Raw genomic sequence first — 20,571 nt, forward strand, 5'->3', positions numbered from 1 at the left:
CCCCACACATCAGCAGGGTGACCCACACACATCAGCAGGGTGAACCACGCACATCAGCAGGGTGACCCACACACATCAGCAGGGTGACCCACACATCAGCAGGGTGACCCACACACATCAGCAGGGTGACCCCCACACATCAGCAGGGTGACCCCCACACATCAGCAGGGTGACCCCCACACATCAGCAGGGTGACCCCCACACATCAGCAGGGTGACCCCCACACATCAGCAGGGTGACCCACACATCAGCAGGGTGACCCACACATCAGCAGGGTGACCCACAGTCGGGTCCAGGGCCACTTCAACACATTAGAGGTGTAGGAGCCATCGGATCCGGTGAAGATTGGAAATCAAGGCATTCTGTAAACTGGCTGCCTTGATGGAAACGGACTCTTTGCATTACAAGGAAAAGTATCAGAAGTACAAACAGAAAGGTTTAATTTAACTTTATTTTCATATCAATGGAAAAATATAACCTCATACAAATGTCTGATTCTGTCCATTGTCTCTTTTTAAAAGCTCGGTGAATGACTCCAATTAAGTGCCGCAAGAAACAAATAAAAAAAAATTACAACCAAAGCATATCAATGCAAATAAATTTGTGACATTGTTGACATGTTTATTTTGCATCTTCTACATCTTAACATTAAGCTCAAGTCCATTGGTATCCGCAAGGATTTGGCACTCATTTTCCTGCAAAACAAATGGAGAATAAAGTAGGATGTGGAAGTGTAATTCCTGAAGCCTTCGAACCCGGAGCGCTCGGCTAGAACTTCCCCTCGAGTGGCCAAAGTCTCCCTTCCTAGGACAGAGGAAAGCTCTGCATATCCACACTAATAAGAGAACCATTTATTTTTATTTAGTAAAAAAAAAAAAAAAATAGGGGGAAAAATATATACTGCAGCAATTGACTTTCAGAAAGCATGAGGGAGCTCAGCGCCAGTTCACCCGAGCGCTGCCCGTCCCGCCTGCTGCTCTCCTAGGTTTACATAAGTGCATCTCACGGAATTTGCAAACAAGATATTTATCATGTTTATTTATTATTGGTTGAAATAGTAAGAGGGGATGTGGAAACAGCTTCCCCGCCGTTCATTCACACACTCACACTCCAGTCACGCCATTATAAACTCCAGCAGCATCTCCTTCTCGTCACATCTTCTGACAAATGAATTGTGTAATAGGGAACAATCTGCAGTCGCAACACCTCAGAGATGTTCTGCAGACGCACATGAACAACTGTCCTTTCTTTAGCTGGCAAGTCTGTACTAATAAGATGCACTAGCTTTTCAAACACAAGTGTGTACAGAATGTAGATCATTTTTAATAATTTTTGTGGGGTCAGACAGTTCTGCACATGAAGAGGTGAAGGTCGCGGCCGCTGAGTTTCTGCTGGCAACTGCTGGAGTTGCTCTCTGAAGGTGGTGTGATGTCTCTCGCACTCGTTCTCACTCGCTCACATTCTCAGACACTCATCTCAGCGCACACGTCACTTCTGCTTCGACTTCTATGTGTAAAAGACAGAAGAAACCTCAGTGGGTTTGATTTCCATTATTCTTGGTAGAATTTCCACAGCCAGTAATCTGAAAACAACAAGAAAACAATGGCTGAGAAGAAATCTACAATAATGGAGGAAAACTGACCGTTATGTGGCAGAATATGGACTTTGAGGACCTTAAAGGGTTCGTTCACACAAAAATGAAGATTCTGTCAGTAATTACTCTCCTCATGTTGTTCCAACCCCGAAACGCCATAGGCTTCTACTGTAATTGAAACCTGCCGGCCCAGAAACTAAGTAAAAACATTGTTAAAATAGTGCAAGTGACTACAGTGGCTCAACCTTAAGTTTATCAAGCGACGAGATTACTTGTGCAAAAAAAAAGAAGACTTTATTCAACTATTCTTCTTCTTCTGAATGAGCTCACATAGTGTAACAGCGCAGCGCTTCGCCAGAACGCCGGCTCACTGAAGTCACTTGCACTATTTTAACAATGTTTTTACTTAATTTCTGGGCCGGCAAGTTTCAATTACAATAGAAGCCTATAGAAGGAGGAGTGATCCAGCTCTCAGATTTCATCAAAAATATCTTAATTTGTGTTCTGAAGATGAACGAAAGTCTAACGGGGTTGGAACAACATGAGGGAGAGTAATTACTGACAGAATCTTCATTTTTGTGTGAACGAACCCTTTAAACTATAGTAAAACAAATGTAAGAAACACGTACACGGCACATTTCACCCTCAAATGAATAGGCTTCACTTTTCTCTATGCATCGAATATGTATGACCAATCCAGGCCTGGTGAGCTAACGGCACATTCTGCTGTATTCCCACATACTGCTCGAGAATGAAACGCTTTTTCATTCAGCACGTGAGATGTTTTTTTAGCTTTGGTCTACATAAATCGTTTCAAACATTCATGATGGCGTGAACAGGCCTGAAGACTTGCACTGTGACATTCTCAGCCTTCGTGTGTGTGTGTGTGTGTGTGTGTGTGTGTGTGTGTGTGTGAATAGAGCCCTGCAGGAACGGGTCTGATGAGGGAGGTGCAGACACATACCAAGCTTGGCTCTTCAGCTTGCGCAGCTCCTTCGTGGCCCATGTGGCTAAAGTCTTGGTCTTCGTGATCTTGGACCTCCGGCCTTCAGTCAGCAGATCGTTGATCTGAGGTCGAACCTCGACCAGCTTCATCACGTCTTTCCCAAAAGTTGTACACAGGTCACTTTAGGAGGGGGGAAGAAATGTCAACTTGCATACTAGAGCAACAGAAGAAACATGCTAGACCAATAAACAGGATTAATTGGAATCACCCAAAAAAGAAATCGGCAGTGTCCTTCTAAACCCAATGACTGCGAGAGCAGAAAAGGCTGAATTCAGTGTCTAATCTTCACTATAACCCCTCCGTAAACGCAGAGCACAGCCACTAGCTTTCCTGGTGAATCAAGATCCTCCTGCTGGAGCTCTGAACCACAATGAGCCCAGAAGGTTGAAGACTGTAAATTGGCCAGTCTTTTCTTCATTATTACAGACTAAACCTAGTATTGTTTTAGTAACCGGTCCAGGACTCGACAACATGGCCAGTGTGAAAGAAACTCAGGACCGCTGATGGGACTTCCAATCTCTTACCTCAATGCCACTGTTAGACCTAGCAGAACAACCTAAACACAGAGTCTAGTTGATGAATGGGAAAACACGGGCTTGTCATGCATTTATCTGTTCTTGTTTTATTACTTTTTATTCTCTGGAATTGAGAACTTTGAAACTGCACTTCGTGAGAATACAAGGTTATATTGGTCCGTAACAACATTCAGTGAAAACCCTTCGCAGTGGCCGGTCTGAGCGAGTGGAGGAACCCTCAGCACTAACCCTGCTCGTCAGTCCTTACCCTATGAGGCCGACGGCGTTGGCAACAACCCCGTCAGAGCGGTCTTCGTCCTCAGCAATGTGTTGGATGAAAGACAAGATAAACTCGACACGAGGCTGTACCAGCATTACATCGGCTGCACAGATAGAGGGAAACATGGCTTATACAGGAATCTTTATCCTCTTCACACAGTTACGAGATGGATATCAAGGTAAACTTACGGTGTACATTCTCCTGGTCTCCTTTCAAGCCCTGGATGATCCCAGTGTAAGCTTCCAGACAGCCTTCTCTCAGCTCATTCAAATAGTCCACCATATCATAGTCTGTCTGAAACAACAGAAGCAGCCACTGGTTAATCTCCCAGTTAGCCTGGTTTAGCTTCCAGTTTGAAAGAAGAAAAGCCCAACTTCATTTCAGCATTTCAGGCATTGATAACGACCCCAGATGATGATTAAATGCAACTATAAAGCACGTGTGCATGAGGACGACACTGAACACGTTGAATCTGAAGTGATGTGGAAGCCCAGACTCCCACCACTTCTAGAATGAGCTTCACAACAGTTACCTGGACGCATCCATTCCCACACACACCGATGGGGTCTGTGCACACACTTCGGCTCTGTCAGTCAGCGCGAGTAACATCGTTTTCTTTACATCAGCATGAGTTTCAAAAGCACATTTCATTGGTTCAGACTCAAGTCATTGAGAATTCGCTATGAATATTCATAAAGTTGGAATACTGCGCTTTAAAACGAAAGCAAACTTGTGCTGAGGGGAAGCACCAGGCGCTGAGAAGAGAGCCGAGAATAACAGCACTTTCATGGCCAAAGGAAAAGTACTCTTCAGAAAATGCACAAATAAAGATTAGGGGCTTTCGCACCGCAGGAACCTCTTCATCGGTCCTACAACTATTGGCGGGAGATCCCGGAGTTAGGCGTGTTCGCGCCGCAGGAACTATTAGTTCTAGGAACTCTTTTGGAGGAACTAATTTACTCCTGCTTCAGAGTCTATAGGGACTATCCGGGACGTTAGTGTTCGCTGATTGGCCGAACCCACGCGAAACACCAGCACCCGCCATTATTAAAAAGGCTGTTAACACAGATTATAGCCTATATATTTAATCCTCAAACTAACTCTACGAACATGTAAAACTGTGATAGATGAGCATCTAACCCTTTACGCTGAGGAGAAAATCCAACGCAACTTTGAGACCGAGAGAAACAGGATTAAGTATTTCTGCTCAGCGACACTGGACATCAACCGCACGGCATACGCTAATAACTTTAACTGTCTAAATTCCGATGTATGGCAGTTCAATCTAATAACGTATTAGACGGCACTGTTAGATCGTAAACGAATGAACACGGAGAATGCGAGCGCCGTTTCCTCAGGCTCAGGCGTTCTCAGAGCCGTCAACATAAAGGTCACAACAAGCGCGGCTCACGTCTCTCCAGAGTTCCTACTAGCGGTGCGAATGCAGCCAGGAAAACGTTCCTACGGGAAGCATTAGTTCTCCAGGACCCCCCCGGGTGGCCCGTTCCTACAACTATCCGGTGCGAAAGCCCCTATAGTTTTAGATGTGTAATTGCTATTTGGAGCATTGGGATCGCTAGACATTTTTCACTTGTTTCGTCTGTAGCTCACCATTCCCACTCATTTAGCCAGCACGGGTCAAATATAAACTATATACAGAAAGCGAGCAAAGATCATAGATCACTGAAGCTGTTAACTTCTTCAGTTCAACAATGTTTCCTACTCTACGCTGTGCAACGCATGCGCATGACGTCCCCATCGACCCGAGTGACTGCAGTCACACAGAAGCACTGACCAACATTTGGACGAGGCAATGATGAAACTATACCAAAGTTGCAATTACCAAACTGGTTCCGCGCATTTATCACACTAACGTACATATTTTGTGACAGCAAATTAAAATGATTAATTATGAAGGCTATATTGAAATAAATTGATAATATAAAATTGTACAAGACCATCTAAATTTTTAATGCCTGTAGGATTAAAATGTAATGCTTTTTACTGCCATTTAAGGCCTTAATTTTCACAAAATCCATTTAATGCTTTTTAATGCCCCGTGGAACGCCTGAGTGTTTTGGGCAGTGTGCTGGTGTGTGCGCAGGTGTGTGTGTGTGTGGGGTTACCTTGTCCACCTGTGCCTGCGAGGCCTGCTGCAGTGTGTCCAGCACAATGTCCAGGTACTTTTTGAATTCCCCTCCAATGGCAAGAGCAATATCACCAAAGACGGACAGGATCTGGGGTTTCACAGACCTGTGCACATTCTCGTTCTGCAAACACACGTCACAGCATTACTCTACTGTAAATGCATACCATATTCTGCTCTATAGAGGGAGAGAGCCTAATGAAACAACAGCTTCAGAATCAAAATTCAACATCACAATTGACCCCACTTGTTCTCTTATTGCCCGACACGGGCCTCGATTAAGGTTTAGTTTGTTTCGGTAAACTATAACAACCTAGTCACACACCACAGCTGTTATTTGTAAGGACATCTTTAATCTGGTCAATGGAATGAAAACAAAATATTTAAACTGATGTTTCCTAAAACAGACAACCTGAATACTAAAGTGATTAGGAGAGCTTAATTACCGTGTTTTCTGGAATATACGTTTTTTAAAAATTATCTGAAACGCTGCAATTTATAAACTGCGATTAACACCAAGCATGCACACAGTCATTCGGAACCAGTACAGGTGTGTGCACGAGTACGCAAGCTCAAGTTCATTTCTATATTCTCACATGCAGGTAGTTCAAGCTCAAATACATTTAAAACAAAACTGGTGTTTATAATGAATGCTGCTATAATTTGTTTTATACTGATATTTTTCATTTTAGTTCTGAATTCCACTAAATTTAAAGGATATTTTGTGAGGGCAGCTGAAATGTGACAATCTTTTTCCCCTCAATGCATCTGACCAGGTGCATCTTTTCCAGAAAATATGGTATGTCACAGTATTATAGTAACGCAAAACCACTCACATTGTACAGATGTCAGATGTTTCAGGGGTGTTCTGTTGCACATGCGCACACAAACACACACACATATAAAAAGGTGTCTTTAAGGAAATGGCCATTACTTACACCCAGGTTTTCCAGCAGTAGCTGCATCATTTCATCACAGTGAGGCAGAATATTGGCCATCAGCGCTCGACACAGATCACACACCAGCCCCACCGCAGCCAGACACACCTGCACACACACACGACAAGCATCGCATCTGTGGGACTCCTTTCAAAGAACTTTACATTGGCCATGCGATTTTAACACTACCAATACCATAAATCAGTGTAAACAACTCCATTTTAAATATGAATCTCAAGGTTATATTTTAAAATCGAGGTTGTTTGTGTTGTGGATGGTCCACAGAAGAGCCTCTCAGTGGAAGCTCCTGCAGATGTAGAGTCCCGCAATATCCAGCGTGGCCACGAGACCGCAGGGTCGGCACACGCTGGGTGAAACAGACTCTCTTTCTCTGTGATGATTCAAAATCCTGAGCTGCAAATCCTCAAAGCAGCAGGAGGAACAATCATCAACACCGCCTCGGCACAAGCTTTACCTGATATTCTGCGTAGTTCTTCAGCCCGATGACCAGGAACGGCTTGAAGGCTTCCATGTATTTCAAGAAATCACTGCCCAAAACTGGATTGTAAGGAAAAGGGGAAGTTAGTTCATTCACAGCTGTAACGAGACACTGAATAAAGCTTGTGAACTTCATGTGAAGCTTGTTTTAGTCCTGAAGGCTTCTCAAATAAGGCTACAATAACCACTTTGTGTCAGATTTTGACTTATTTTTATCACATCCTAACCCTTCTCGCACGGGTCAAGTCACACAAATATCAAAATAAGAAGCAATGTTATGCAGCTCAAACAGAAAGAGCCAAAGGAAAAGGATAAGATTGTCAGCTGTAATTACTGAGATGTTTAATCCTTGCGGCTGTTATGAGGAAGAGCATCCGAACAGTGGATTACAGGAGGTGATTTGATCAATGTTTCTAGCTGGCTTCAGCACTGACACAGGAGACCAGATCAACACCACCAGCGGGAAACAACGCCCGAGAACGTGTGTCTGTATTTACTATGTGGCCACTAGCGATGGTTTCCAACAATGCACCTTATTTCCAGCAGTACCCAGAGCCGATAGCTGACACGAGCACCGGGATAAGCAGGCCTCAGCTTCCACTAGCGTGAACAGCGCGTTTAGCTCATATGCTAGCACCGGGATAAGCAGGCCTCAGCTTCCACTAGCGTGAACAGCGCGTTTAGCTCATATGCTAGCACCGGGATAAGCAGGCCTCACCTTCCACTAGCGTGCTGACGGCCATGAGCGCGTCCTCCTGAACGCCTCCAGAACCAGCGGTGCTCTGGAACATGCGCAGCAGAGACGCCATCACCACATCCGAGATCTGCAGCGCGTCCTGGTGCTGAACCTTACGCAACACGTTCTGTTGGAGGACAAGAGAGCTGAGCACACACACACAGAGACAGACACACACAGACACACACGTTGTGAGGGCTGACCTGCAGGGTGGCGCACAGGAGAGACTGTAGATCATTGAACTGGATCCTGTCTGACGTGCTCTGGATGTGAGACTGGACAAAACACACAAGCATTCAATTACATCAAGCCAACACCAGCATCATCCGCATACACTGGTGCTATATTTACAGAACAAGTCAAGCTGTGTCTAAACATCTCACACACGCTAAACAATATTTTAATCTATTCTCATTTTGATGCACCAATATGGATTCTTAAATCTCAAATCAACCTTTTAGTCTGTGCCGTTTTCAAACATCACATTTACCTCAGAAAAGGTAAATACATCATATTACATAAATCTTTACTTAACCTCGTTGTCATTACTTAATGTACGTTTGAATAAAATAGTCACCATTTTGTTCATATTTATAAAAATAACGAACTTTGGGTAGAAACAATGGTCTCAAAGTTTTTATAAAATATTTATAAAATATAATATATTTGTTTTATATCTTGTGTAATTTGAACGTTTGTACACAAATCAGTTAGCTTTGACATTAATGTAGCCACTGACAGGGTTCAGGAGAATCGGCACTGAATCATGTAATGTTTGTGCTTGCCCTGCTCTAGGCCAGCAGCGAGGGCGGGGCTTCACCTCCATTTGCAGGACCTGCTGCAATCGCTCCATGATGACCAGTGTGGTCTTCTGCACCGCTGGGTAACAATCCTTCGCACTGTTCTTCACGATCTCCATCAGGGCCTCGTACGCCGCACTGCGCAGGTTATTCTGATGCCCATCGGGCCTGCCAACAGAGAACACGCTGAGCCTCAGAACCGATAACCAGAGAAGAGCAGCTCAATCATATTCACCTGGCCTGGGATTATGACTGCAGGTTATCTGGGACTAAAACTCAAAACATTTCGCCCAAAAATAGGGAACACGTTGGTGGACTATTCCGTATGTAGAAATTATATTATCTAATATCTTAATTATAACACCAAGTAATAACATTACTGGCCCTTTTTACACCAGGAATTACGATGCGTTTTGGTGATCGAATCACAAGAGGTCATCGCTAGATACAGCTGGAAATGGGGTCTAAAACATGTCATGATCAGATCTCTCATACCACAAATGGAGGTATTTAAAGATGTGAGCATTGAAACGTCCTGAACCCGTTCTGAACAGAAGCAACCCTAACCTGACCCGTTCTGGACAGCAGCGACCCTAACCTGACCCGTTCTGGACGGCAGCGACCCTAACCTGACCCGTTCTAGACGGCAGCGACCCTAACCTGACCCGTTCTAGACGGCAGCGACCCTAACCTGACCCGTTCTGGACGGCAGCGACCCTAACCTGACCCGTTCTGGACAGCAGCGACCCTAACCTGACCCGTTCTGGACGGCAGCGACCCTAACCTGACCCGTTCTAGACGGCAGCGACCCTAACGTGACCCGTTCTGGACGGCAGCGACCCTAACCTGACCCGTTCTGGACGGCAGCGACCCTAACCTGACCCGTTCTAGACGGCAGCGACCCTAACCTGACCCGTTCTGGACGGCAGCGACCCTAACCTGACCCGTTCTGGACGGCAGCGACCCTAACCTGACCCGTTCTGGACGGCAGCGACCCTAACCTGACCCGTTCTGGACGGCAGCGACCCTAACCTGACCCGTTCTGGATGGCAGCGACCCTAACCTGACCCGTTCTGGATGGCAGCGACCCTAACCTGACCCGTTCTGGACGGCAGCGACCCTAACCTGACCCGTTCTGGACGGCAGCGACCCTAACCTGACCCGTTCTGGACGGCAGCGACCCTAACCTGACCCGTTCTGGACACCAGCGACCCTAACCTGACCCGTTCTGGACACCAGCGACCCTAACCTGACCCGTTCTGGATGGCAGTGACCCTAACCTGACCCGTTCTGGACGGCAGCGACCCTAACCTGACCTGTTCTGGACACCAGCGACCCTAACCTGACCCGTTCTGGACGGCAGCGACCCTAACCTGACCTGTTCTGGACAGCAGCGACGCTAACCTGACCCGTTCTGGACGGCAGTGACCCTAACCTGACCCGTTCTGGACGGCAGCGACCCTAACCTGACCTGTTCTGGACACCAGCGACCCTAACCTGACCCGTTCTGGACGGCAGCGACCCTAACCTGACCTGTTCTGGACAGCAGCGACGCTAACCTGACCCGTTCTGGACGGCAGTGACCCTAACCTGACCCGTTCTGGACGGCAGCGACCCTAACGTGACCCGTTCTGGACGGCAGCGACCCTAACCTGACCTGTTCTGGACAGCAGCGACGCTAACCTGACCCGTTCTGGACGGCAGTGACCCTAACCTGACCCGTTCTGGACGGCAGCGACCCTAACCTGACCCTAACCCTACAGCAGCAGGTATTTAGGAAACAAGGTACAAGATGGCGTCTGAAGCTTATGCACTGCCTTTTCCTAACCCTTACTGAAAGAAAATAAGAGTTAATTAGAAGTTTATCTTGCATAAGTTACTGAAAGGAGTGTCAGGCGTGGTGTTTACCTGTCCGTGGTCTCCAGCAGCTTCTGCACGATGAGCTCGAAGGACGAGGACAGGCAGTACGTGCTGGGCTCCTCCTGATCCTCCGCAGCGTCGGTCGCTTCATACGCCGCCTCAGCCAAACTAGAGAAGGCCTGAAAACAGCATCTGTGAGCCTCATCTTACAGCACCACCACACGCACACTCCCAGTGTGTGTGCAACGGGTCAGAGGCGTCGAACACACTGATCACGCTCTATACTGGGTGTCTTCAACTACACACGTGCTTTAGAAAATACAGCATTTGATTCAAAGGTAGACTGAACAAATTTAGCAAGTTTCTCACCAGACGGACTTTTGCTGCTATTGAGGCGATACACACACACACACACAGGGTTAGGGCTCAGGGTTAAGTTAGGACTAGCAGAAGCAGAAGCAAACAGCGTAATTAAATATGCAACTACATGCACACACTTTACCATGCAACATTTATATTGCACCAATATTTATGCAAATTACATAGTTTTGTCTAAACATTTGTTGCGTTAGATTCAGTGCCAAGTCGGGCAGTGGCGATCACCACAATACTGTAATACCGCGATACTGACAATCTCACCGCAGAGGAACGCAAGCAATCTGTTGTACACATTGTGCATGAGTATTAAACGTTGAATAAGTTAAGACTCAGTTTATGGTGATTTGTACAGAGGCTCCGTGGATTTGCACTTATCAACAAGCCTGAACAGAGTGAATGTGAGCGAGAGGTTGAGAGAGAGAATCAATGCCATTAGGGGCTTTCGCACCGCAGGAACCTCTTCATCGGTCCTACAACTATTGGCGGGAGATCCCGGAGTTAGGCGTGTTCGCGCCACAGGAACTATTAGTTCTAGGAACTCTTTTGGAGGAACTAATTTACTCCTACTTCAGAGTCTATAGGGACTATCCGAGACGTTAGTGTTCGCTGATTGGCCGAACGCACGCGAAACACCAGCACCCGCCATTATTAAAAAGGCTGTAAACACAGATTATAGCCTATATATTTAATCCTCAAACTAACTCTGCGAACATGTAAAACAGTGATAGATGAGCATCTAACCCTTTACGCTGAGGAGAAAATCCAACGCAACTTTGAGACCGAGAGAAACAGGATTAAGTATTTCTGCTCAGCGACACTGGACATCAACCGCACGGCATACGCTAATAACTTTAACTGTCTAAATTTCGATGTATGGCAGTTCAATCTAATAACGTATTAGACGGCACTGTTAGATCGTAAACGAATGAACACGGAGAATGCGAGCGCCGTTTCCTCAGGCTCAGGCGTTCTCAGAGCCATCAACATAAAGGTCACAACAAGCGCGGCTCACGTCTCTCCAGAGTTCCTACTAGCGGTGCGAATGCAGCCAGGAAAACGTTCCTATGGGAAGCATTAGTTCTCCGGGACCCACCCGGGTGGCCCGTTCCTACAACTATCCGGTGCGAAAGCCCCTATTGATCTCTATGAAGTAAAGCATTAGCTTCAGCGTTGCTCATGCGACACATTGCTGGTCAGCTGAGGCGCTCAAAGTTACAGTAATTTTAAAAACTTGTTTCATTACATCTATCTTTGAATGAATCAGCGTTTTTGAATGTGTTCGTTGAATGAACGGTTTAATGACTTAAAGCCCAATTTATACTTCTGCGTCGAACTCACGCCGTAGCTACGTCGTAGGCCGTGTGTAGCGCGCGTACCCTGACGTGCACCTCTCCAAAAATGTAACAACGCATCAATTCTACGCGTACCGCGAGCGCTGTGATTGGCCTGCTAGAACCGCTCCCCGGGTTTCACATGCTCCCTCTGCATGTGTAATTGCGCGTCAACACGGACAACGACGCAGAAGTATAAATGAAAACCAACGCGCAGTCTATAGCGTAGAGGCTCCGGCGTAGGTCCGACGCAGAAGTATAAATCAGCCTTAAGTCGCTTGCTGCCTAGTGGCGTAACACTGTAACTGCACTGGCTGGACACGCGGAGACCAGCAGTGCTGATGCTGGGGAAATATCAGCAGAAAGCAGATTTAAGGATCGGAACTGTTATAATCTGTAACGTGGACCCTTATTTTGCTCACTTTAGTTCCCGTTTCAACACGTTTAGTTCCATTGGTTCCTTATGTCCTCGTTTCCGTCCCTGCTGACCACATTGTAACACTTATTTATATAGCAATACATACATAAATGGCGATGATATTGTGATTAGCGATATTGAGCCACTCAATGGGAAATTCCTTCACCCTAGTGCACAGCTGTTTCAGTTATTCCAACACCCCAATACAATGAGCACATTTACATGCACACTGAAAGCTCACGAAAACCAGCTTATTGATTTAACATGTTCAGGTTAACATGCCAACCAATAGACCAGGGAAGCAAATAAACCACACTTACAAACCATCAATAAATCTGGTTATTTCCAGGTGTATCTACTGCAAACATTTCATTTGTTATGCGAGATGTGAGGTTTAATAAATACGCAGTATTTTGACTGAACTGCTACTATTTCGGCTGCATGAGATCAGAATACATTTGATCATTTCTTGGGTAAAGAAAGTCATAGTTTCCGATATATATTTCCTACTGCATCACATGCGCACTTCAATAAGCCACAGAACGCTGGTTAATGAGTTTACATGCCCGGAAAAATCTAGCGGTGTTGATTGGTTAATTGAAATTGGTTAAGAATAAAGGAAAACGGATATTAACACGTTTACATAACCAGATTATGTGGTCAGGACTGTGCATGTCACTGCGCTCACTGATCAGTGGTCATGAAAGCAGTCATGTGACAGAACATGAAGGTGTTGTTACCCAGCAGACGTTGGAGGCCACGCGTGGTTCGGCCCCGAGGCCCTCGATCAGGCACTGCAGGAGCGGGGCCAGATACACCTCATTGATCGCAGCCTCGGGGAGCAGGTCACAGATGCGTCCCAGCGTCCAGGCCGTCGTGTCCCGCACCACCACACTGGGGTCCTTCATCAGCTCGATGAGCGTGGGCATGGCCTAACACACGAGAGCGTCACACACCTGCAGTCACAGGTCGACAGCCGATTAGCCTGAGTGTAAACCCTTACCTGGATGACGAGTGGTTTGAGCTGGTTGAGTTCGGGACCCTCCAGAATGGACCCGAAGGCCATGACCGAGGCGTCCCGGTAGCGCCAGTCGGGGTGTTTGATGTGCTCTTTGATGAAGGGCAACACGTGTGGCACCACATCGTCCTCACAACACGTGGCTAAAAGCATCAGACACACGCCAGCGGCCTTACACGGGTTCCAGTCGTCGTCGTCATCATTCTCATCCTTCAAACAGCACATAGACTCCTCAGTAACATTCCCATAGAACGCATAGAATTAACTCAAACACTATATAGAAGCAAACACTTTCATATTTATTTCAAAGCAGTTTTTCAATGCATACGACTGGAAGCTCCCCATTAGACATACGAGCCCAGAGCTGGTCTTCTGTATATGAGCTGCTCCATTACATGATAAACGAGTAATACAAGTGATAATACAGCACAACTCATTTTATAAAGCTGATAGCTCTGGTCCTGGAGGCTGAAGACAGACAGATCAGCTTTACAGATGTGAACTGAATGTAAAAATACAGTACATGACACTGCTTAAAGTATACTTCAGTCGTAAGCATACGTGTGCAACCTAATTTTCTGGAAACAAAGTCCACTAGATTGCAGAATGAGTCTGTCCGCACTCACGGCCAAAGGAGTATACTAGTAAAGGTAGATTACTAGTAATATCCATAAACCTTTTAATTTAATTTTAATTTCTTTATTCTAAACTCTTTTAATTATTGTTATTTCTTTAGATTTTTTTTATTTCTTCTATGTAAAGCACTTTGAATTACCATTGTGTATGAAATGTGCTATATAAATAAACTTGCCTTGCCTAAAGGCGGAGGGAAATGCGGGAAATGAAGTACACCCAGGACTACATGCTCACCTACATGAACAAAAGTAGAACTACTACATGAAACATCAGGTGAGCTCGCTTCTGTTTATTGTGCAGCATACAGAAAGGCCAAACTACTAAACAGGGACTGTATATGCAAGTTACAAAAAGTCGGTTCATGAAAAAAATGGCAAAAAAGCACTCCAGTTCATGATACTTAGAGAAAAGGCCCATTTCTACTCCATCCGCTGGCTGTGCATGTGCACTTACTGCATTTTGATGTGATTTTTATTTGATTTGATACTGAAATAACTGATAGGCTACTGTTATAGTCATGGTCATAATCAAATGGAATAACTAAACGCAAACTAGTTATTTAAGTTATGACTTGAGTGAATGAGACTCAGTGTATTGCTCTGAGTGTGTGTGCTACTGTCTGCCAGTGATAAGGAAGTTACTGCTAACACGCCTCACACCCGGGAACCCCCCCTCCACGACACCAGCGTTACCTGTTTGGTGAGCGTCTGAGTGAGGATGGGCACCAGGTACTGCAGAGCTCCTTTAGCATAAAACTTGCTTGTGTGCTCTGGAGGACGACCCTGTTCAGAAGCCTGAGGACAAACGTTAACACACATCAAAAACCGTAAAGCATTTGTTTGACTAGCAGATTGCAGATGTAACGCCAGCATCACCTCAGTAGCTTCAATGGCCAGATCCATTTCCTCGTCGCAGACGTTGGACCAAAACTCGATCCCCTGTAAGGCCACTTCATCGATGTCGCTCTTCATGGCCTCTATTGTGATCTGAACGCAGAGAAGCTGGTGAGACACTGACAACACCACTGGCACTCAGCGCTCCTCTGCAGCAGACGCTGCTTTCACTGCGCCTCATGCTGTCAGACTTATGCTGTCATTTTTAGTTTCATGATTTCAGCACTGTTTCGGAATATCTTAAATCTACATTAAATTCATGTCTGCATGTTTTTAAAATACGTTCCCTACAAAGGTTACATGTTTTTGTGCCATCTGATTTGTTTATAGATGTGCCTCTTTTCCACGTGTGGAGCAAGAAAAAGTAATGTGCACACACACAGATCTGTCTCAATCGCAGTGCTTTAGATGTCTCCTACTCAACACACTAACAAGCTGATGAGTTAACCAAGGTGTTTTAATTAGCGAGACATCTAAAGCATTCTGGGAGGCTCACTCCAAAAGCACACGCACCGAAGCAGTGTTTATTTCATATCTCTTTATTCTATGGCATTTATTTGTGCTGTTGTTTGCTATTTGTTTATTTGTTCTCATTTTATTTACCTTTTTAAATAAAATTTTGCACTGACAGCATGTTCAAACAAAATCAACTTTTCTTCAATTATAGTTCCAAGAAAGAAAATCAGAATCTGTATTGGCAGGCACTTACACACACAAAAAGAATCGACCAAGAAAATTACAATTGGTGCATCTCTAATTAGCACACAGGCCACTGCCAACTGTGGTTTTGTTAAAATAGCTGGGCTAATAATTAACTGCCCAAACATTAGTATTCCATGTCAATGAATAGGACTGATTCATCTTTCATTCTCACATTTCTCACACAGGCTGTCAGTCACAAGTGAATCTTTGAAGCTTGTACGTGACCTCAATATGAACCTTGTTTGTCACTCTACAAGGTATCAGGGCACGAATATAAGTATTATTCAACATCCTCATCTGCAAACTTACAGCAAACAATGCAGGGCCCATGTACGTCTCCATGTACTGATAATACAGGGACATGATCTTCACCAGGTTCTGTAGCGCAGCCACTCTCACCTACAGAAACACACAATCATTAAACATACTCATGGACACTTAATTGTCAGTGTCTGTAGAGGAGATGATCACAGTTTGATGGCCACGTTCTGCATGTTAAACGAGAGGAACGCACCCTGGTGTCCGGACACTGCGTGGCTTCACAAACGACCTGCATGATGAAGTGTCTCTCCGTCTAGAGAAAGAGAAAGAGATGTGATGCCCCTCCACTGCATGAGCACTAGTCTAAAAGCACCCGCACTGGCAGTACCTCCTTATCGAAGTTGGCTTTTGTGAACTCCAGTGAGTTGAGCAGCGCATTAGTGGCGGCCAGCTTGACGTTGTTGCTGGGCTCCTCCTTCCTCATGCCCTGGATGATGGCGGTCAGGATCTGGTTGGCGTTGTCCTGAAGGTGCTCTGGGTCCTGAAAGGGTTGGCCGGGTCAGGTTAAACGGGCATCATGAGACAGCGCAGTAACAGGGTTAGGGTTATGGTCATGGCTGAGGACTCACGATGTCCTGGCAGATGTATCCGATGGCCTCGAGCGTGGACTCCTTCATGTGCTCAGTGCTGCTGGGGTCCGTCACGTTGGCCACCAGCTGAGGGATGAGCTCGGGCCACTGGTTCACTGGGATCTCTGCGCACGCGATGCCCGCCACACACTGGGACGCGGAGCTGGGCCGATAGGTCTCCGTTCCCAGAGTCTGCAGCACCTACAGCACACGAGACAACACACTGAGCACTCCACAACACAGACATCAAGACATCAAAGATGGCCGGTTGACCAACGATGGACAGCCCTACTGAAAACCAAACCAGACAAAGAACATTCAGAGGTCTTCTACAGGCCGTCTCAGACTCATGCGAGTGCTGCGGACTCTGAGCGTGAAGGGTTAACACATAAAAGTAGAGCCGCTTGTGATACTGATGTTGTATCGAAAGGCACGATCCTCAAATACTGATAACTAGAGTTGTTCCGATTCTAGTATCGGAAATGCCGCCGATACCAATAAAAATTCTGGCATCGGTATCGGCGAGTACTTCTACCCATGTACCGATCCGATACCCTTTTCTTAAACAATAACTAGTTGTCCACGCTATCTTTGCTTAACGCTGCAAATCGGAGATCAATTCTTCGCTGCTCTAAACAGTGGTTGCTTGTGGCGACACAGGAAGTTGTGCTGTTGCCACAAGCAACCACTGTTTAGAGCAGCGAAGAAGAAAACGCGCGCGCGTATTTCAGACTGGACCAGCTAGCCAGTAAAACGCCGACATGTCTCGTATGCCATACTGCAATTTCGAGGGGTGGAACAAGTATTAGCAACTTCAACATGAGTAACTTAAAGCCTTAGAAGACGCGTCACCCCGCAGAACACGAGGGTTACACAAAGGCAGAGGAGGATGAGCCGCGCCAGAATCAACAATCTCTGGAAGCTTCATTCAAACAAAGAGAAAAGTTTTCAAAAGACAGCCAACGAGCGATAAATATAACCCACTAAATTATCGAGTTTATTGTTCTGGATGACCAGCCGCTGTCAAAACTGAAATGCTGTTTCTTTAACAAAATTGTTTCTGGACTTTAAGTTATAAAGAGGTTATTTTCTTATATTATTCATATATCATTTTTTAGATTCCTAGATTTATTTGTTGCACTTTTTTTATACAGTTATGTTGTGTATTAGATGTGTGGCTGCATTTTAAGTTCTATTTCACTTGAGAAAGAATACTGTAAATAATATATTGCTGTGAAATGTCAGATAATAAAAATATTTTAGTTCACTGTATGTATTTGTTCATGTTTAATTAAGGGATAAGTCTGAAGCACACCATCAAATAATTCTATAATTCATACAGGGCTAGTATGAATTGCAGCTGTACAGATACACACCCAGGTATCGGATCAGTACTCGTATCGGCCTATACCCTGAGTCCAGGAATCGGATCAGTACTCGTATCGGCCTATACCCTGAGTCCAGGTATCGGATCAGTACTCGTATCGGCCTATACCCTGAGTCCAGGAATCGGATCAGTACTCGTATCGGCCTATACCCTGAGTCCAGGTATCGGATCAGTACTCGTATCGGCCTATACCCTGAGTCCAGGTATCGGATCAGTACTCGTATCGGCCTATACCCTGAGTCCAGGTATCGGATCAGTACTCGTATCGGCCTATACCCTGAGTCCAGGTATCGGATCAGTACTCGTATCGGCCTATACCCTGAGTCCAGGTATCGGATCAGTACTCGTATCGGCCTATACCCTGAGTCCAGGTATCGGATCAGTACTCGTATCGGCCTATACCCTGAGTCCAGGAATCGGATCAGTACTCGTATCGGCCTATACCCTGAGTCCAGGTATCGGATCAGTACTCGTATCGGCCTATACCCTGAGTCCAGGTATCGGATCAGTACTCGTATCGGCCTATACCCTGAGTCCAGGTATCGGATCAGTACTCGTATCGGCCTATAGCCTGAGTCCAGGTCTCGGAATCGGTATCGGGAAGGGAAAAAGAGTATCGGAACATCTCTACTGATAACCAATTCTGCTACATATTTAGCATGACAATTAACTCTTTCCCCGCCCATGATTATGCAGTAGGGGGCGCTATTAGACATCTTCTGAAATGAGGACATAAAACTTTCGTGAAATGATCAAATGCTGGCGGTGGCTGGCAACTTTTCAAAAACGCTGGTAGGGAAAGGGTTAAGCTGTAAAATAACTTTGAAACACAGAGAGAGAAGAGTTTCACACTAAAACATTTGTGATCATAGATTGAATGAATTATATTAAAATTGGACATTCCATAACCTTTAAGGGTTAGTTCACCCAAAAATGAAAATGATGTCATTAATGACTCTCCCTCATGTCGTCCCAAGCCCGTCAGACCTCCGTTCATCTTCGGGACACAGTTTAAGATATTTTAGATTTAGTCCGAGAGCTTTCTGTCCCTCCATTGTAAATATATGTACGGTATACTGTCCTTGTCCAGAAAGGCAATAAAGACATCAAAGTAGTCCATGTGACATCAGTGGGTTAGTTAGAGTGTTTTGAAGCATCGAAAATACATTTTGGTCCAAAAATAACAAAAACTACGCCTTTATTCAGCATTGTATTGTGTTCCGGTTCTGTTGTGGATCCGCGTTCAGTGCCGCCGCTGACGTAAGACGCTGCTGATGTGTGTCTGGTGTGTGTGTGTGTGTTCGGGTTCTGTTGTGGATCCGCGTTCAGTGCCGCCGCTGACGTAAGACGCTGCTGATGTGTGTCTGGTGTGTGTGTGTGTGTATTCGGGTTCTGTTGTGGATCCGCGTTCAGTGCCGCCGCTGACGTAAGACACACATCAGCAGCGGCACTGCGGACTCGTGAACGCGGATCCACAACAGAACCGGAACACAATACAATGCTGAATAAAGGCATAGTTTTTGTTATTTTTGGACCAAAATGTATTTTCGATGCTTCAACACACTCTAACTAACCCACTGATGTCACATGGACTACTTTGATGATGTCTTTATCATCTTTCTGGACAAGGACAGTATACCGCACACACATTTACAATGGAGGGACAGAAAGCTCTCGGACTAAATCTAAAATATCTTAAACTGTGTCCCGAAGATGAACGGAGGTCTGACGGGCTTGGGACGACATGAGGGAGAGTCATTAATGACATCATTTTCATTTTTGGTTGAACTAACCCTTAAATAAATGGTTAAGACAGTAAATATTTAAAAAGTATGCTATAGTTATAATTTGAGGATAAAATCAGCCATTAAAAGTAGTATTTCACTATGGTTTCCATACTGGTGACACTGGCCTTGATTATTCAGACTACACCGCCTTTAAGTTGATTGTACATTAATATGAGGATTAATTGAGCCAACACATCTATAAAGCCACAATTATGAAACAAAAAATTCTCATACATATATATATATATATATTAGTGCTGGGCAACGATTAAAAAATTTAATCGCGATTAATCGCATGATTTTCTTGCGATTAATCGCGATTCATTGCATTGTTACGCGCAAAATTGAATAATGAATTCTAAAGTAGTGTATTGCGCACTTTTGATTTAAATGTACTGCTACAAAAGTGCAATAACATGTGGTTTGCAAAAACTTTAAACAAATAAGGTGCTTTTATACCAGCAGTATTCCCTTTACACAGTATCAATAAAATATTTCTTGTAAATCTCAACTTAAACATTAACGTAATCAAATCAAATATTTAAACAAAGCTATTTGCCACTGCCAGGGCATTACCTTTTATCTAGCTTGTTAAAACGAGTCCAGTTTTCTTTTCTTTTCTTTTTTCTGAACAGGTATCTTGTATCAGGGAGCAGCAGAAACAGTCTATGTAGTCAAAGGGTCATGATCACTACTACAGATATAAGTCGACCAACGTTACTTCTCTGATAGCAGCTTAGGTTTGGTCATGGCATGCC

The 20,571-nt window shown here is 45.1% G+C and overlaps 1 protein-coding gene, 1 long non-coding RNA gene and 1 other non-coding gene across 5 annotated transcripts in view; 1 reads left to right on the plus strand and 2 right to left on the minus strand.

The window, feature by feature from the left end:
• LOC130077972 (uncharacterized) overlaps positions 1 to 20,571 on the plus strand; it is a 163,536-nt gene that overhangs the window by 16,047 nt on the left and 126,918 nt on the right. The gene's annotated exons all lie outside the window — the stretch shown is intronic.
• Positions 434 to 20,571, minus strand: part of kpnb1 (karyopherin (importin) beta 1) — a 25,357-nt gene continuing 5,219 nt past the window's right edge. The window contains exons 4-22 of one of the 2 annotated variants that reach the window (XM_056243409.1): positions 16,640 to 16,840; positions 16,399 to 16,551; positions 16,264 to 16,323; positions 16,059 to 16,148; positions 15,030 to 15,140; positions 14,847 to 14,948; positions 13,504 to 13,728; positions 13,241 to 13,432; positions 10,422 to 10,552; positions 8,534 to 8,681; positions 7,917 to 7,988; positions 7,696 to 7,840; positions 6,955 to 7,037; positions 6,480 to 6,587; positions 5,522 to 5,665; positions 3,584 to 3,689; positions 3,384 to 3,498; positions 2,559 to 2,720; positions 434 to 1,506 (exon numbers count right to left, since the gene is read on the minus strand). In XM_056243409.1, the coding sequence (XP_056099384.1) occupies position 1,506; positions 2,559 to 2,720; positions 3,384 to 3,498; positions 3,584 to 3,689; positions 5,522 to 5,665; positions 6,480 to 6,587; positions 6,955 to 7,037; positions 7,696 to 7,840; positions 7,917 to 7,988; positions 8,534 to 8,681; positions 10,422 to 10,552; positions 13,241 to 13,432; positions 13,504 to 13,728; positions 14,847 to 14,948; positions 15,030 to 15,140; positions 16,059 to 16,148; positions 16,264 to 16,323; positions 16,399 to 16,551; positions 16,640 to 16,840 (2,349 nt within the window). In that variant the 3' untranslated portion in view covers positions 434 to 1,505. Of the gene's footprint in view, positions 1,583 to 2,558; positions 2,721 to 3,383; positions 3,499 to 3,583; positions 3,690 to 5,521; positions 5,666 to 6,479; positions 6,588 to 6,954; positions 7,038 to 7,695; positions 7,841 to 7,916; positions 7,989 to 8,533; positions 8,682 to 10,421; positions 10,553 to 13,240; positions 13,433 to 13,503; positions 13,729 to 14,846; positions 14,949 to 15,029; positions 15,141 to 16,058; positions 16,149 to 16,263; positions 16,324 to 16,398; positions 16,552 to 16,639; positions 16,841 to 20,571 lie in introns of both variants that reach the window. The other variant, XM_056243408.1, reaches the window with a different exon arrangement.
• Positions 6,791 to 6,930, minus strand: LOC130077973 (small nucleolar RNA SNORA79). Its single transcript, XR_008805863.1, has one exon. It is a non-coding gene; the product is annotated as a small nucleolar RNA SNORA79 (small nucleolar RNA).

The sequence above is a fragment of the Rhinichthys klamathensis genome, unplaced genomic scaffold (genome assembly GCF_029890125.1).
Source record: "Rhinichthys klamathensis goyatoka isolate OS25496 unplaced genomic scaffold, OSU_Roscu_1.1 h1tg000792l_1, whole genome shotgun sequence".
In the NCBI taxonomy this organism is placed as follows: domain Eukaryota; kingdom Metazoa; phylum Chordata; class Actinopteri; order Cypriniformes; family Leuciscidae; genus Rhinichthys; species Rhinichthys klamathensis.